This window comes from Pezoporus occidentalis, unplaced genomic scaffold (genome assembly GCF_034315485.1).
Source record: "Pezoporus occidentalis ecotype Australia unplaced genomic scaffold, CSIRO_AGI_Poc_V1 ctg23, whole genome shotgun sequence".
Lineage (NCBI taxonomy): Eukaryota > Metazoa > Chordata > Aves > Psittaciformes > Psittacidae > Pezoporus > Pezoporus occidentalis.
This window is the reverse complement of record NW_026914180.1, coordinates 1,112,402-1,129,966: the sequence shown is the minus strand read 5'-3', so window position 1 is coordinate 1,129,966 and position 17,565 is coordinate 1,112,402. Positions and strand designations below refer to the sequence as shown.

Genomic DNA, 17,565 nt, shown 5'->3' with positions numbered 1-17,565 from the left:
AAGTCTTCTACTGAGTCTCAAAGATAGGTGCATCCTCATCAGTAACGTTAAAAACATTGCCAGTTCTACAAATCTGTGACACTCCTCTTCTGGTTATGGTACAAACATCTGTATTCGTTTGTGGTTTATGTCACTGGCAATTTCACAGTAAACATTAAGGAATGTGGCTGGAAGTGAATATGTAAAGAAAAAAAAAGTTAGAAATATATAGTTTCTCTTGCAACCACAAGTTTTGGACACTTCCATTAAAAAGAAAGACAATAAAAAGTAATACCAGAAGGTACTAACTGCTCCAAGTGACAACTGGGGACACAGAATTGAGGTTTCCTTAAAACTCTGGATCAAGTGACAGAAAACAATACTGCATTGTACTTTTTAATAGGACAGCTATACTGCAAAGCAAAGAAGAAAAGGTCAACCCCACCGAGTAAGACAAGTTGAAGCCTAAAGAGAACTAAATTCACTTTTCTGCTCCATTACTAATTCCCATGTTGTTTTTTTTTGTTGTTGCTGTTGCACAAGTGGCTTTGTATGTTTTGTGGTTCCTTGTATTTAGAAAAACTTCTTAAACCCAGGGTAAAAAACCACCTATAAACATTTCCTGCTTTGTTTTTATCCTTAGGTAGAGCACACATACAGCCCTTCACTAGGAGCTTGGGGCTGAATACATATTAAAAATTTAGAGGTGCTCATATAATTTAATAGTAAGGTCTAGAGGAGTACTTAGCTTGTAATAGCCTAACTTTATTCTCTTATCACAGGTAGCTTACATTCCTGAAGTAGTATCATGCACTGTTTTACCCAATGTGTAGAAATGACATTAAAAGCACTATTAGGAAATAGTGCTAGGTGAGGTCCTTAGCATTTAAGTAACAATTTAAGTTATGCTTTCCACAAAATATAATTGTGGTGTTTGGTGTTTGGATATTACTAATTACAGATATTTTTCCTATTAATAAAGTAATTGTTGCAGAAGAGTCTAGTAAGGCAATGGAAAAAAACATATCTCAAGAGCTCTTGTCTAAACATGCAACTTGGTATTTTTTCTCCTTGAGTCATTTCAGGTAACTACACCAAGCATGATCTAGGAATGAAAAAGTATATTGAAAAGTAAAAGTGAAAAAGACCACTAAATATTATGTCACTTGGTTTGTACTTGTTTATAGTGCTAGCACATCAGAAAAAAAATAATTATAAACCTAAGTTTGTACCACGCTTAAAATATTCCACATTAAAAGAATTTATTGTATTGTTTAAAGCTATTTAGCATTATATGTCTCTTCAAATCCCATTTACAACCCATGGATAAAAAAGCTCACATACATTCTGCCTGCCTTAATAAACCAACAGGATACACATACATGCATGAATACATAGCATGCATATGCACACACCTGGGAAAGCTAGCTTGAAAGTGGTTCAGGTAACAAGAATATGCAGCCCAGCCCTGTATCCAAACCAGAGAGGTAATAATTCTTAGACATGGAGTTTAAAGTAACTTCAACATACAGTCACTCTGTCATTCTAAAAAGCATATTCTGGCTAGAATTACCCTGACTCTTTTAGGAATTGAATTCCAGTAATATAGTGAGAATTATGCAATTATCATATCGGCTTATTTTCAACAAAATTCTGGTTTCTTTTCCTTGAGGAAATTCCAACAGTACTTGCATGCACCACTCCTGTATTAGCAAGAGTTAGATTCTTTTACATAATTTCTTTTTTTCCTATATAGAAAACGTATTCAAGTTCATTTCTACTGAGGGAAAAAAAAAAGCTTTCGCTTTGTTTTCCTCATGAATAATACATTAAAAATTTAATATCAGAGTACAAATCTTCTTTTTAAGCCTCCAGAAGCAGTATGTGAGTACTATTCTATTACTTTGAAAAGGCTCATGCACATGTTTAAATAAGGGTAAGCTATCAACTGTTGTTTTCCATAATTAAGCAATATTAACAAAATACTTCACCATTTATCAGAGCAATTCTAAAGCAATACTGCATAGTGATGTAACTGCCATCAAAAAAGATAATCGCTTACCATATCCACAATAAGGAGTATAATACATTTTCATCCATAACTCACTGTTATAATCTGAAGTGGAACAGATTTTTTTCAGCCGCTCATGAAAACCAGTTTGTTTACATGAAGGAGATAAGAGAATCCTGATTTCAAGTAGGCATCTGTAGTCCACATTACTAATAACATATGCAAATAAAACCAAATCCCGCAAGCAAAAGCATTTACAGCAGAAAAAATTATGTAAGAGAGCAGGGGGAACAAAATAACTGCCTATTAAAAAGATGGAAACTTCTAGGAAGAATCCTTCTAAGAAGAGTGGTCGCATTGATCTTGTGCTGCTTGTTTAAGGCTTGACTGAAGGCTGATGGCTCCAATACAGTCTCACGCTTCCTAGTCCTTCCTAGGCTTCTATAAAAATAAACTGCGGAATATGAACCCAGATGTTTCAGAAATCAGAAAGCAAGAGTCCAATTAAATTGCTACCATGGAAGTATTTTTAAGTGTTTGCGTCTGGCAAGGCTGTGTTAGAACACAGTATTGCAGAGTTCAGTTCCCTGGAGCCTTCAAGGATAATTTCCAGGAAGCTACCAACAAGTTAATAACACTTAAAGAACTGGACAAAGTATCCTCTGAGAAAGGAGCATGCACACTAAAATCTGCAGAATAAAGTACAAATGCACCAAATACAAACTTTGTCTTCATTTTTATGCATCGCCTCTGCCGGGAGGATGAACAGAAATGGGGGAAGAGATAAAGAGTAATTTTTCTTAAGGTAACTGAAAGCAATGTTACAGACTCAACTGTATGGCTGCAACCACAGGTTTAAGACAGTTATCAGCCAAATTATCCTTTAAAGATATCTTTAAGGTATCACGTTCCACATCAACTGGGATACTCTGATCACTACCACAGCAAGAGAGTAAGAAATGAAAAACTTTATTCTTAATTTCCTATAAATCCTTTTTAAACCATCATTAAGTTATTTGTATTTAAAGATTTCACTCAGGGCTGGATTTTCAGATGACTCTTCACTTTACCTACAAAGAGGCAAACCTAAGGTGCAACACAGAGGAAACAAAGATTCTACAATGCTTGGTTTGTAGAGACCTAGCAAACATTGTTTGGTGATGAGCTCCCACATCAGAAATTGTGGAAGTGAGCTGTAAATCCTGTAAAAAATACATTCCTAACTGAGCTTCCAAAGGGAAGTGAGGTCCCAGCAAGGTTTGGAATCATCATCCCCAGTTGCTTACTTTTGCAGTGTGCCCAAGAGCCAGCCTCCTGCAAAACTCCTGCTCTTCAAGTAGAGTGCTGAAACCTTCATGTTGCTTTTTCCAAAAACTTCTACCTTCCTACTTCTCAGCATTTGCTTTAGTCTTAAATAATAAAATTCATATGAGGAGCAATTTTACCTAAACCTCTCAGAAATAAAACCCTATTACTGTCTGAGCTGTTAAGACAACAAGAAACTATCAATCTGCTGAGCTGCCCTCAGTCTAGCTCCCGGGTTCAGCACAGTGAAAGGGCAGCTCTGCCTAGGCAGTGCCTGCCCCAAACGTCACTTGCGTCCCACAGCAGGAAGTCCACCCAGCAGCTGCTGGCACACAGTGCTGCGAACAGCATGGGCTATGTTTGTCCATTACCCTTTTTCCTTTTGGCTGGTGTCTCGGGTTCGTGAGCTCCTCTCCCCTTATACAGGAAGCTGGGGCCTCAAGCTTAATCCTCAACATTCAGTTCTTTTCTCTTCCAGCTACCACTACAAACATATTCTCCCTGAATTTTCTTTCTGAAGGACAGAAAGATTAAAAAATTTCTGCAGCTGAACAAACAAGCTAAACATTATTCATCGCGACAGAGAGCAGATAATCTGAATCTAAAGGTACAAACAAACTTGCAACACCACTGCAAACAGATAACCATGAATGTCGTAGTATCTTTATTCATGTTTCAACATTACACTTCAGTCACTTGATGTGAGCCAGATGCAGCTGCTCTCAAGCACTTTCACTGGCTTTTGTGCAGGGTTGAGGAAGTGGCAGCAATAGCAGACTTGTAGGAGATTGGTAAAATGAGGAAGATGTAGCTGCAGGCAGAAGAGCCTGGCTACAGCAGCCTGGGAACCCACTACAATAGATCAAGGGGGTAAAGGGAGAAAGGAGTCTACAATTCTAATTTATCTTCTTTTAGTCTGAAAGCAGGTGAGTTTCTCTGCACTAAGGCATCTATGCCCTCCTACTGCTCCACCTGCTCAGTCCACAGCAGTCTCTGGACTCTACCATCGGACCTTTGCATCCTCTGAACAGCTTGGTTCTTTCTCAACCAAAGAGGGTCAATCTCCTTTTCCACTCTCTTGGCCATTACAACATTGCCAGCACCCCCCCCCCCCCCCCAGTATGCTCCCCAGGACAAGAAAACCCAACCAACCAAGCACCAAATTTCTGTATCTTAAAATGTAGCATTTAGTAAAGTTATTTCTGTGTGGCCCCCTCCCAGCAGCTTCCTCAATTCCTTCCCCCTGAACTTCATGGTCTAAAATAGAGCAAAAAACCCTTCCTGTCATCCTTTTCAATTATTTTGGTGCTTCCTCAATTATTGACCCTAAGTAAAACTGCTATACTATATATAAAACCATCCGCAACTCGACTAAATGTATACATGCCACTTAAGAAGGGTAGGACTAACCAGTTTCCAGACTCCTTCAGTTGCTGACTAAAATACCACTACAGTTTTTACTGGATTTACTCTAAATAATTTTATAATATTTAAAATGTAGACAGCACAGCAGCAGCTTAGTGTTGACTTAAACACCAACTGTTGTATTGAGAGCCTCATCAAAAGGAACTGATGCATCTCCGAATGACTGTGGTCTGCTCTATAAAACCAGCTACTCACCAAAAGTACCGCAGGATGTGCAAAGGGCACCACAAAATGAAGACATATTAGGGACCCATCAGTCTCTTGAGGTATTCCACAAAAAGCATTTGATATGCCTAAGAGAAAAGGTACTTTCTCAAAAGGGAGGGAAGAAGGGCTATTGCTTTAAGTGACAGCTGAATTGATTTCTTTTAGGTTCTTCGGCTTCCTGACTCAAGGTGTTGCCAGTGGTATGAAATGAACCTGATGCTTTTGAACACTCATCCTTTATTCCATGTTCCACTATATATAAATGGCTAGGGGATCTCTGTAATCTCTAATGTAACAGCAAGGAGAAGTGGGAACAAAGAAGTGACTCTACACAGATTAACTATATGCAGAATTAAACATATCAGCACACCTTTTCTGTATTAAAAAATGTATGCCAATGCCAACACGAGTGTGATCTCTACTGCCAAACTAACTATTGAAATTTTGCAGTCATGGAAACTATGGAAAGATACATAAATCAATAAACAAAAACCAGGATACCCACCCCACCCCCCAGCCCAGATGAAAAAAGTTCTCTGCTTAGCTTTTCACTGCAGGTCACCTTTACTACTCTGATTTCTTTATCCCAGCTCCTTGGAAAGTTCTCAAATCCAAATCCACTGCTCAAAACTTTACACAGCAGTTCAGAAGAAGTCTTTCCAAAACAGGGTACAGAAGGACGACTTCACCACGCTTACAAATCAGCTGTCATGTTGGAATGTGTAAACAGGCATATATCTTATTTTTACTGCTGTGTGTCAAATCCAACTACTACAAATATCTCAGGATTTTCTACAGACTAGAAACGCAACTCCTTTCTTCTCAGTTTTTGCAGTGGCTTATTCCACAAAAATCCTGAAATAGTCTGATGAAGTAACATGAAAAACACAGGATATACATTTAGTTCATCCAGCTCCTTTCTATTTTTAGTGGAAACACCCAGTACGTCTTTTATTTCAGTACCGGTGGATTCAGTATATTCCCCATTGCATCATTCCAGGTCGCTAATGACTGACCAGTGCCAGACCTAGAACAGACCTGGCTCTATCCCTTCCAAGGCCCTGAACTACTAATACATTATGCAAAGACTTCTGCAGCCATTTTATAGCAGTTTATATGCAGACCACATTTTTCTAGTTTGGTGTCTTAAAAGATTCACTTCAACACGTGGTAATCTACTAATTTTTCCTTCCCTTATTACCAAGTTACAGAAATAAGTTCAGTTTCCTTGACATGGTTTATTTTTGAAAAGATAAATCTGCTGGATATTATCGGTTTCCTTGGTTTCTTGCAGCGTTGCTTATGTTTTTGTGTTCCTTTCTGAGAACCAAAATTAGAAATTATGAATAAGGAAGCTTAAGCATTACGTTCATTCTTTTAGGGTTTTTTTTAGAAGATTATTTACTCTTCCCAAGGTGCCAAAGGTAACAGCTCACAGCTCTGAAGTTGTATAGTTTCACACCAGCCACTAAGCATCCAGTGATTTAATTTGCCATCTGCTCTCAATTAAAGTCTTAGCCAAAGACTGATAAAAGCTTTTCTTCCCCCATTTTAATAAAATATCTTAGTGTCAGAACTTGGTTACTTCCTTTTCCTGCTGAGCAAGGAAAACCAAATCCTTTGTGTTCCTTTCGTTACTACCACACTCGCCAATTCTTTGTCTTCCCCATGGCCACTGATAGGTGCACGTTCTGGCAGGCACAAGTCTCAGGACATGAAAAATTAATTACAAAAAAAAAAAGGCAACAAAAAATTCTTTTATACTTATCCCTGCTCAAATCATCCCTATTGGAAACTAGGTCAGACTCTCTGCAGGCTTCCTTCCTTCCTTTCTTCTTGTGCTGGAAAAACGTATCAAGTTTGTGAGTTACTATAATTTCTATCCTTCATTTGAACTGGGACAGCCTGTGCTTGTCTCCATAATAAAAAATTCTGTTAAACTGCCATCTCATCTTAAATCCTCTTTCAGGTTTGCATCTGAAAGAACTCTGAGTCATGTCTCCTACTTCTGAGTTTATTGAGGTTTGCCACCTCATAGCTCACTGATTTTAATGGCTTTGCTCTCTTTCTCTCTCTTCTCCCCTTGAATACTCTGATGAATGTTACCATTTCAGAGTCACCCTTTCCAAGTCACCTTCCACTTCTGTACTTCTGGTGCCTCCTTACCTATGATTTCAAAGTCACATCTTTAACAATTTCTTGGCTGCCTTTCCTACATCAAGCCTGTTGGAAAGCTAGAAGGATGTGCCGGGCAGCGTCCCCTGCTGCGCTCCTTCCCCAAGGGTCTAGCTACAAAAATCATTTCCACACCATCTTCCATGATTTTAATCACTCTGGGACTCACACAATATAAGGCACATACTAATTGCAAGATGTGGCCAGGTACTTCAGTGAAAGCAGAGTAAGGATGCAAAGATGTCCAAGAAAAGCTATCTAATATAACAGTGTCGACATCACTAGCAGTGCTCATTTTTACAGCCTATTATGCTAAGAGTGACAGAATCACAGAATTGTTTTGGGTTGGAAGGGACCTCAAAGATCATTTAGTTCCAATCCTCCTGCCATGGGCAGGGACACTTTCCACTTGGCTCAAAACCCCATCCAACCTGGCTTCGAACGCTGCCAGGGATAGAACAGCCACAGCTTCTCTGGGCAACCTGCTTCAGTGTCTCATCACCCTTGCAGTGAAGAATTTTTTCCTTATAACTAATCTGAATCTCCCCTCTGTTACTTTAAAGCCAGAAGAGATGTGTTTGTACAGAACATGGCCACTACAGAAGCTTTCTAGTGCTACTATTTTACAGTAAGTTTTATTATTACTAACATTTTATCTCACTCTTTCTCTGTAACTCCATAAATGAAGTATTTGATTTATGTGCTTTGATGGGTGCTTTATCACTTAACAGAGAGCACTCCTGAAGCTGACTTGCTACACTGAGCAAGGACAGCACTGATGGTACATTGTTATGATGTACCATAGCAGAGGGCAGCAGCCTTCAAAGAGCACACACAAACATTATTTTAAACTTAAAATCTTCACTGCTCCTGTTCATATGAAGTACCTCTTAATCCGCCCTACAATGCGTATGTGCAAACCACAAACTATCGCTTCCCAGTATCTTCCAAGATCTCCAAAGTTCTTGTGCAGCTTAAAGAAGTGGTCTGTCACCGGGTAAGGACTCTGCCCAAACTGCATCCCCTCCTTTCACAGCCACAGCTTCTACATTGTCTGCATTGCACCAGTCCTTTTTCACTACTGCACAACTCTGATCTTTTTAAAAAATAATTCCTGTAACCAACCTTCATGCCTAGGTAAAGTATTGAAGTAATTTTAAAAGAGGTGCATATTAATCCTTAAGGGACAAATCTTTCTTTCTTACCAAGACAATTTCAGGCTGTTTTTTCAGAGTTTAGGAAGTGCCTAAAGACGCAGGAACACACCTAAGCAATCTGTTATTCTGCTCAAAGCCCCATATAAGCACCTCTCAACAGGACATGTTTCCCCTTTTGATGAAAATGAGGGCCTGACTTCAGCCTTTTCTGCCTGAGTTGCAAAGCTGCCCAGCTCCCTTTATGAAAGCTGTCACCAAGACCAGCATTTTCACTCTGTGACTAATCACACAGAAATAAAAGTATTTTTGTTTGGTGCATTTATTTTTAGTGAAGGTTTTTCTGTTTATTTGTTTTAAGCTTTTCTTCTAAATTAATTCTGAACTCAAATGCCTTGGAGAGAACACAAAAGCCCAAACAACCAACCACAAAACTTCATGCAGTTTTGTGCTGTTTTCTTGACCCATCTTGAAGATGGTCCAGCGTATTAGCAAAAACACAGGCCCACAGGCTCAGCGGTCAGTGAAACACCTATGAATTTTTTTAAAGTCTTTCTTATAGGCAGCATATAAACTGACCACCAATTTTAACCATTATTAAGCACCCTTACAAGAACAGATAAGAATTACACTGTGGTTGTCCCGGGTTGATTTTTATTTTTTAAACACACTGCTTCTTAACTGCCTTGTATATGTCCAAATGTTCACAGTAACAGGAAGCTTAAACATTAAAAATATATATTAAAAAAATGAACTGCAAGCTCAAGGAGTCCAAATCAAAGAGGAAACGGAATGTTCAAGACCAACGATGCTTGCAGCTTATACTGACACTAAGAAGCTCCCATCATGTTTCAAGCAATAACCATTGTCACCATTCAGCATAGCTAACAGAGGAGGCCCCCAAACATACAACAATCTCTCATAACATCCATGTTTCTACCACTGCGCTCAAACTAGGCTATCGTTTGAAATACAGGCATGCTTAAATCTGTTCAGCCACTCTGCATATATATATATATATATATATATGTGTGTGCCAAGCAGATGAAGAGAATCACATTTGTAGTGATGAATGAAATTACTACAGGCACATTTGTAATGCTTCATGTCAATGGCGACATGGTCATCTATCAGGTTTTCGACACGTACAACCACCTTTCCATCATGAGATGTCTCATTATACACTCCAGTAAAAGCAACCGCAACAACTAACAATCTGTTTAGCATATTTGGCTCTACAGGTAGCTCATGAAGTCAAAAAGAAACGTGAGAAAATGATGCATCGTAAAGAAAACCAGTGTCATTTACGAAGATGACAGTCAGAGGTCAGACGCGATATACTTCCAGGAACTAACCTGATGACCCCTTTTTTTAAGGAACAGGGCTGTAACCTTGTCTTAATAAAAACTAGGTGTGCATTGAGCACACAGTGTTTTTTGGACAGCAGTGCAATAAGTAAAAATTAACCACACTCAAAACACATTATTTGTTTTAGGAAATAAGAATCCAATAGATTACCAGTGGCAGACCAGTTGGCACTGCTACCGGGACTGCACCCCAAGCCTCCGTGCCAAGAGACCTTCTATGTTTTACGAACTTTTAAAGCAACTCTTCTGAAATACTTCTTCTGAGTACAGATTTCCAGATGCTTTTACACTAAATTGTATGTGGAGCACTGCTAGTAGATAGCCTAGTGTCCTGATTTTCGGGGTATTAGTCAAGATAGTAACTGAAGAGAATACACCATTGATGAAAGGTCAGAAGAGAAACAACCATGATCTACTCCACATGGAATCCCACTTTAAAGGCAAAGCCCTACAGGGCATTAAGAAAAAAACCCCAAACCACACATTTCTTCTACCTAACACAACTCCTGTTTAAACTTATGTCCAGAAACGCAGGCAAACACACAGAAAGAGAAGATGAGGCTGCAGCAGCTTGCCACATCTCATTGGAGAGATTTTTTATTTTTTATTTATAAACCTGTTTTCCATTTAAGTGCTTAACACTGTGGATAACACACACACATTGATTAGCTGCTATTTTTGCTTCCACAGCGCTATCACTGACAGCAGTTTTACTGAAGAGAACCCCACAACCAGCACTGAAAATAGTAGCAGAGCTCTCATACAAAGTGATTTTCAGTAACACATCAAAAATACGCTGTCAAAGATTAACTTCTTGCCTCCAAAAGCAAAGAATCTTTTAACTGATGATCTACCCAACAGCAGTTTAAAGAGACCTCTAGTCATCATATCAGACACATACAGCACAATGTATTAACAAAAATGTATCAAATACTGCTGGTAAATCAGTCCCCAAATTATGCAAAGCTAGTTACGTGGATTATTTTTGTATAAATGCTTGGTGTTTTGCAACATCTGGCAAAGATGGAAAAAAAACCCACCTCCATGAGCATGAGTTTTACTGTAAATGCTTCAGTTTTGGCCTTGCAATCCCATGGAGTGCCAAGTAATTGGCTAATCCACTTTCAGAAATTACTGGGTTTTGGTTTGGTTTGTTGTTTTTTTTTTACTTCTCTTGAATAAACTGCAAAGCTATGCCCTGCCTTCCCCTGTCGTTTCACTGCATGAGAATAAAGACTGTAGCTTATTATGCAGCTTAATGATATGTTAATCTTAAAAGCAAAACACTGAAGTGAAACACTAATACTGTCACCAAAACAAACTAACAATCAGAAAATGTGCTATTGAGTGTGATAGAGCTGTATGCCCAAATAATGTGAGAAACCAAAGCAGTAATTAGCACAAATTGTTTTATTTGACAGAATTAACAGAATATATGCAACTTGCTACTATGATGCAGTTTAAAGAAGAGGAAGAGTTGGCTTCTTATGGACTAGCTGGCATTAAAGCTATAAAACAAAGGACACTGCAAAAGGTAAAGCTGAACCTAAAGAGAAGATATGTTAGAATTCTATGGGGAGATACAAAACGAATTTTACAGGGAGATACAAAATGAATTTTACATATTCTTCTTCTTTGAAGTCAGAACTGAGGGATTTTTTTTAAACAAGGTACAGATTTTCTACAGGAATACCTACCCCGTAATTTTTTTGAATCTTCTGTACTGAAAATTAATGTTCATGGTATTCTGATGAAATGCTAAGATAATAATTTTTAAAAGTATATATTCTCTCCTGGAAGCTATTCTGCATGAAGCATTAAACTATTTTACTTCTGCAGGTTCTGTGCTAAAAGAAGTTAGGGCAAAATGTAGTACACAAAAATACTGTCATCCCACATGTCCTGGGAAGGCTAAATTCAAGCAGCAGACAAAGATCATCTTATCCACAACAGTTAAAAAAAAACAAAAAACCAAACAAAAAAAAAACCAAAGAACCCCCAGCACTAATACCACCAAACAAAATCACTATTTAGTCTTTACAGTTGTTTTCTGTAACTTGGAAGACCATTTTGCAAGGGGTAAGTTGTCCCTTGTTGCAATCTTTAACCCCTGCTCTGGCTGCACCTTTGCACAAACACGACTATCAGCAACTCATTTTTACAGATGAGGAAAATCAAGGAAGCTTAGTACTGACTTACGTGAGCTGCAAATACTAGTAATAGTTTATTAAAGATAAGTATTTTGAAGGATACAGACTCCAGCCTGACATTTGCATCTCTTTTATGTCCTACAGAACTTCCTGGCAACGTAAGATGTAACTGGCACAGAAAATAAGAACAGGCAGAATGAAAGAAGAGTTGAAAAAGCATCCCAGGAAAATGCTCTGGGGAGAACTTAAAGCAGCCTTCCGACACCCACAGGAGCCTGTAAGAAAACTGGAAAGGGCCTTTTTCCACAGGCATGTAGTGAAAGGACAAGGGGGAATGGCTCTACACTGACACAGTGGAGATTTAGATGAGATCTGAGGAAGAAGTTCTTCCCTGTGAGGGTGGTGAGGTCCTGGCACAGGTTGCTCAGAGAAGCTGTGGCTGCCCCAACCCTAGCAGTGCTCAAGGCTGGACAGGGCTTGGAGCAATCTGGTCTAGTGGAAGGTGTCCCTGCTCATGGCAGGGGTGTTGGAACTGGATGAGCTTTAAGGTCCCTTTCAACCCAAACCATTCTGTGGTTCTATGCTGCAGCTATCAGCTTAATGCACAACAATCTAACATGTTCAAGATGTAAAACCACAGTTACACAATCTTCTGGCAGAACTCTCTGCCACTGGCCATATGTTCCCATCTTCTCTTGTGAGAAAATTAAGCCAATAAAAAGGGGGGGGGGGGGGGGGGGGGGGCTAAAGAAGGGAGATTGACTACAGCTGAAACATACAACACTGTACAACACGAGCATAGAAAACACTAGTGTTTGCCAGCCTGATTTTGCCTTTGTCTTCACCCGTATCCAAATAGTTTTTCTGAATATGTTACAGGGCAATTAAAAAAAGTTCATGGATTAAGAGAATGTTATTTATTAAAACACTTAGTAACTTGGGTATGGTGTGTCTCAAGAACCAGCATGTGAAATCCTTAACAAGGGAGTGCTGGAAAAGAGGAGTATCCCTGTCAAACATACTCAACTTCCATTTTGCTATGTGACATAACGATTTTGACGGGGTTTTGACACATACTATGACTTAGTTGAAAGTGGGATTTTGTTTATTCTAGAGAATTTTACAAACTGTGCATGCACAGTAGAGTAAGTACCTTCAAGAGATCATTATGCTAAACTGAAAAACAGTTTAGACGAGTATATGCCCTGAAACTAAATCCACTGCAAACATAACACAAGGGAAAGCTTTTCTGCAGAAGAATCATATTTAAGTGAATAAAGAACTGTTTAAGGAAGAAGGAAACATTGGACAAACAAGCATTTTATTACCGCTTTGCATATCTAGATTAACATTTTAAGCAGTCACAGCTACCCAGAGAAGATGGAGTGAGACTCCATCTCACTGGAATAGTAGTAGAAAAGGCAACAGCTCCAAGACGCAGCAGGAGAAATTCCTCCTAAATATTAGGAATTACAGAACAGAAGAAGGCCCCAGACAGGTTGTGAAATCTCCATCCTTGGAGATACTAAAAACTTGACTGGACAACTCTAGGAGCATCTTCAGCCCTGCAGATACCCCTTTCGACCTGAATTATAGTATGGTGGTATGAGACTGTCCAACCCCCATCACAGTAACAAATTCTGTTACCTACAGATGAATAACGTATTTATGTGTAGTTTATGCTTCTGTGCACACATGTAACAACTAACTCTCAGTTATTTGAAGATTTATACATGACTATTTGCAACAGCTAAAATACCACTAAAGGGTTAATAAAAATACTAGTTGGAAAAAAAAAATCCTTTCTAACATTAGTCTGCCAGTCTTGCATGAACAATGATCCTTTTCTTTTAAATTCTTTTATGCACCAGAAAATTAAAGCTTAGTATTTTTATCTTGAAACACTACTCTGCCAAATAAGAAAACCTAAAAAGAGCTTGTGTGACATCTGAAAGGTGATTTTTTTTTTTAAATTGACATTCACAGTACACTGAATTCTTTAAAAGCTTTCATCCACCTTTCCTCTAGTTTTATGTTAGAAACCTTATTATTCTCCTTTTTCTCAGTTTTCTGTTTACCCCCAAAATATCATTCTATCTTCTTTTTCTAGATCCTCACTATTTAGGCATCCTCATTCCCTTAAATCACTTCTTCGGACATTAATAACAGAGATACAGAGCAAGCAATGCCATAGCCTGCTAGTAGAAATAAAATACCACTTTGTTAATCACTGTTCAGAGAAAAAGGGTGAAAAATGTTAGCATCTCACAAATTGCTATGTGCCTTGTAAACACTTAAGTCACAAACTTTCATCATGAATCTTACTGTGTCAAGCTCCAGCAGCGACCTAAATTCTATCCTTAGTATCGAAGACTAGTACCATTAAACTCATACCACTGAGCATAAAGCTGAGTTTACAGAATTATTTAATCCAGTCCTAAAGCAGAATTTCAGAACAGAAGTTTAAAGTCGGCTGCAAGTTCAACCCTCGCAACCCAAAACACATAGCAAGGACCTGCATTAAAATGCCTCCCCTTGAACTAGAGCTTAAGCTCACACAAACAAAGTCCTGTACAGATGCCAGGCCATGCATACCTGTGGGATGAGACAAGATTCCATAATATTGCAGCTTGAAGTTCACTAGAGAAGGAAGATGGGTACTAGGAAAATGGTAGTCCTATCAGCGGAGTATTAGCCAGACACCCCCCCCCCACCCATCCCTGTCATGGCCACGCACCTCTGCAAAGGCTTCTCTATTGCCAAGTCAAATGAAATCTATAAAAAGGTTATCAACAGCCGTAAAGAGCTACGAAAATTTCATTTTGATGAGGGCAGCAAATTTATGCTTCCTGAATGCTGAAAGAAAAGTACAGCAATTCTTCCAATGGGATACAGACTTTGGTCGTCTCCCCCCCCCCCCCCCCTTCCTTAGCAGTACCCTGGACTATTAACAAGTATAGGTGATAAATCCATTCAAAATCCACTCAAAATACTCATGTACATGTGATCTCTCCACTTTCTTCCACCACAGCATCTCATCCCTCTGTAAGCCAACATTAGCTATCATTCCAGACGAATGAATCCCCTTCCCCTTCCATAACTGAGTACTGATTTCCCTTCGATGCTGTTCACTTCAGAACATCAGGGAGCAAAAAGTTTCTTACAAAGACTTTTCATAAATAATTAAGCAAAGGATCACAATATTGCAAGTATACTTATTTAATTCAGAAACAGAAAATTCAAATGGATTTTGTGGAACTGCCAAATGGTAAGCATATAAAAATGTTGGTGGTACTCACTCAGGAAGCCAGCTGACAAAATCCATCAGGGAAGGAATTAGATGAGGTGGTATTTTATAAAATTCAGTTGCAGCTTTTTGTAATGGGAGATTTGTTAACATCCTATAGAAACTGTGAAACCCATCAGAAAGGCCCCTGGAATAATGCAGCCTTTCCATAACCCTCTATATTGTTCTCCTGGCTGTGTAACAGACAAGGAGAAGTTTCTCTACAGTTGCAAAACAACAAGCCCCTGCTAATGCTGAGATCAGGTTTGCCTCTGTGGAGTGAAGCAGTATGATTTCAGTATGGCGTAAACTTCCACAAATTACAATTTAAATAAACTGCCTGGAGCTTATCAATGAACAAACTATGCAGTTCTTGGCTCCAACAGGAAAAGTTTTAGAATCTTTTCAGTTTTTACTAAGTTACTTATTAAATTCAGTCAGGTCTTTTGTTTGGAAACTGCAGCATAGGATGCACTTCCAGCAGGCTGAAGAATCACATTACCTAATGCTGCTCAGAACAGTGGGTTTCAAAATTGGAGAGCCCGTTTTAACAACCACCCCCAATGCTGCTAAACTTAGAGAAGCAGAACACCACCAACAACCACTCAGATTTTTTTTGCCAAGTTTTCCCTCTTCTTCTCCTCCTCCTCTGAAGAGAAGCTACAGATAAATGGTGGCACTCTGCAAGTCTGTATCCCTGGTTACATTTCAGTGCGGCACACAGAGAATGCAGAGCAGATGACAAAATTGTCAGATCAGAATTCTGAACTCCATTCCACCTATCTTTGCTGCGAGCCAAGCAGGGAGGTCACCGGAAAACTGTGCACACTTCCTTCACTGTTAACGAAGTCCCCAGGACAGCATTCACGTCATCCTAAAGCAGGTTAACTACAGAAGTACAATCAACTGCATCCTACAAGTGCCTGTGCTTCCTCCATCAATTATAAAAGCAAAACCACATTATTTACATGCACACATTACAAAGCCACATTAATTTTTATTGAGCAAAGATATTTTCTAATCAAGCCCCCCCCTCCCCAAAAATCAAAAAATATTCAAACACCCTGAAAAAATGGAGGATGCCCTGACCTCTATCAGCTGAAGTTCCTGACCATCCAGTATGGCATAACAGCATTCCCATTTTTCAGACACAAAAACATTTAAAGCATTGCTAGCAACAGCTCGAGTACTTGACCAAAAAGTTCTACTACATATTTAAGTACTGCATTATTTAGACTTCCTCCAAGCAAGGCAAATGACTGTACTTAATATACTAGTGATTGCAGAAAGTGTTGTTTCTAAGAAACTATTACCAAATTAACAGCAAAGATGGGCAAGCACATTATCTCTTTCAGTCATTCATCCACAGCTGAGGGACAACAGACATCTGGCTCAGCTTTGCCTCAGAAGACAGAAGAGCTGAAATTCACACACAGTAGTATCTGTGAATAAACACAGCCAGAAAAACAGCCAGCAGGGAAGGGAGTACAGGACAGGCAATGAGGGCTGGGGCTGTGGGCACCTCCCAGCATCTCCTGGCTCCACACAGGACAAGAATAATTACATGTGGTCCTCCCAGTAATCAAGAAAAGTGGCATATTTGGCAACTTTGACCAGCAGGCGGTCATGGTTTAGAAGCACATTGGTATTATTTCCTGCAACTGTTCCAAGGGCTGCATTTAACCTCTGGGAAGTGATATGAATAGACGTGATGTTTTCCAGAGGGAAGGGTGTTAGTGGTCAGTTTTACCCAAACATAGCCAAAAAGGTGTCTTCAGGTTAAGCACCCAAGTCTTCCATTCTGTTGACATGGTTTTATTTTCTGACTAGAAGAATTAAAAAGCAATTTCCCTAGTAAATACTTGATGCTCCCTTTCATTAGAAGACATGAAGAATTTAACACACTCATATTCAACTCTCTTGCTGAATACATTTTCACTATTATTTAACAACAAAACAACTGTTTACAGAGAATTTAAACCATGCAAACTTTGCAAAGAAAAACCAAGAATTTACAGGTGGTTTGCCACTTAGTGAACTTGAGAAAAAGTGTTTCTGAATAGTGGGTACAAACAGCAACCTTATTAGGAAAATATTCAATGTTTATTTTGTTCAAACATAACACCAAACTGTAAGAAATGTTTGGTTGTTTTGGATGATGAAACAGAAAGCAAAACGAAAACTGCTTTCAAATAACCTGCCTGCTGGACTTGGTAGTAATTTCCACAACTGCAACATTTTATCAGCTATTTAACTGAAAATACAGGATACAGAGTCCCAGACAATCACAGTTGCTGTGCACATACACTCTTAATTAAAGCACGAAAGCTTGTTTACTCCTGTTACTACTTGTAACAGCCAGCTAGCTGACTATACCTAATCAGGTATTAAGGAGTTGAGAGCTGTGAACCTGCTTTCCAGTCAGAATTATGAGGAATTCAAAACTGTGTAATTATTATCCAAAACAGAAATTGTTCTTGACCTTATTAGCAGAAGAGAAGACAAA

The 17,565-nt window shown here is 38.9% G+C and overlaps 1 protein-coding gene across 9 annotated transcripts in view; it reads right to left on the bottom strand.

Annotated features, from left to right (window-relative positions):
- The window catches only part of CTDSPL (CTD small phosphatase like), an 85,086-nt gene that overhangs the window by 55,007 nt on the left and 12,514 nt on the right, over positions 1-17,565 (bottom strand). For 2 of the 9 annotated variants that reach the window (XM_062621353.1, XM_062621354.1), the window contains exon 1: positions 2,042-2,913. The exons of 4 other annotated variants lie outside the window; for them this stretch is intronic. In XM_062621353.1, the coding sequence (XP_062477337.1) occupies positions 2,042-2,348 (307 nt within the window). In that variant the 5' untranslated portion in view covers positions 2,349-2,913. Of the gene's footprint in view, positions 1-2,041; positions 2,914-15,072; positions 16,075-17,565 lie in introns of those variants that run through there. 3 more of the 9 variants (XM_062621362.1, XM_062621355.1, XM_062621356.1) reach the window with 3 other exon arrangements.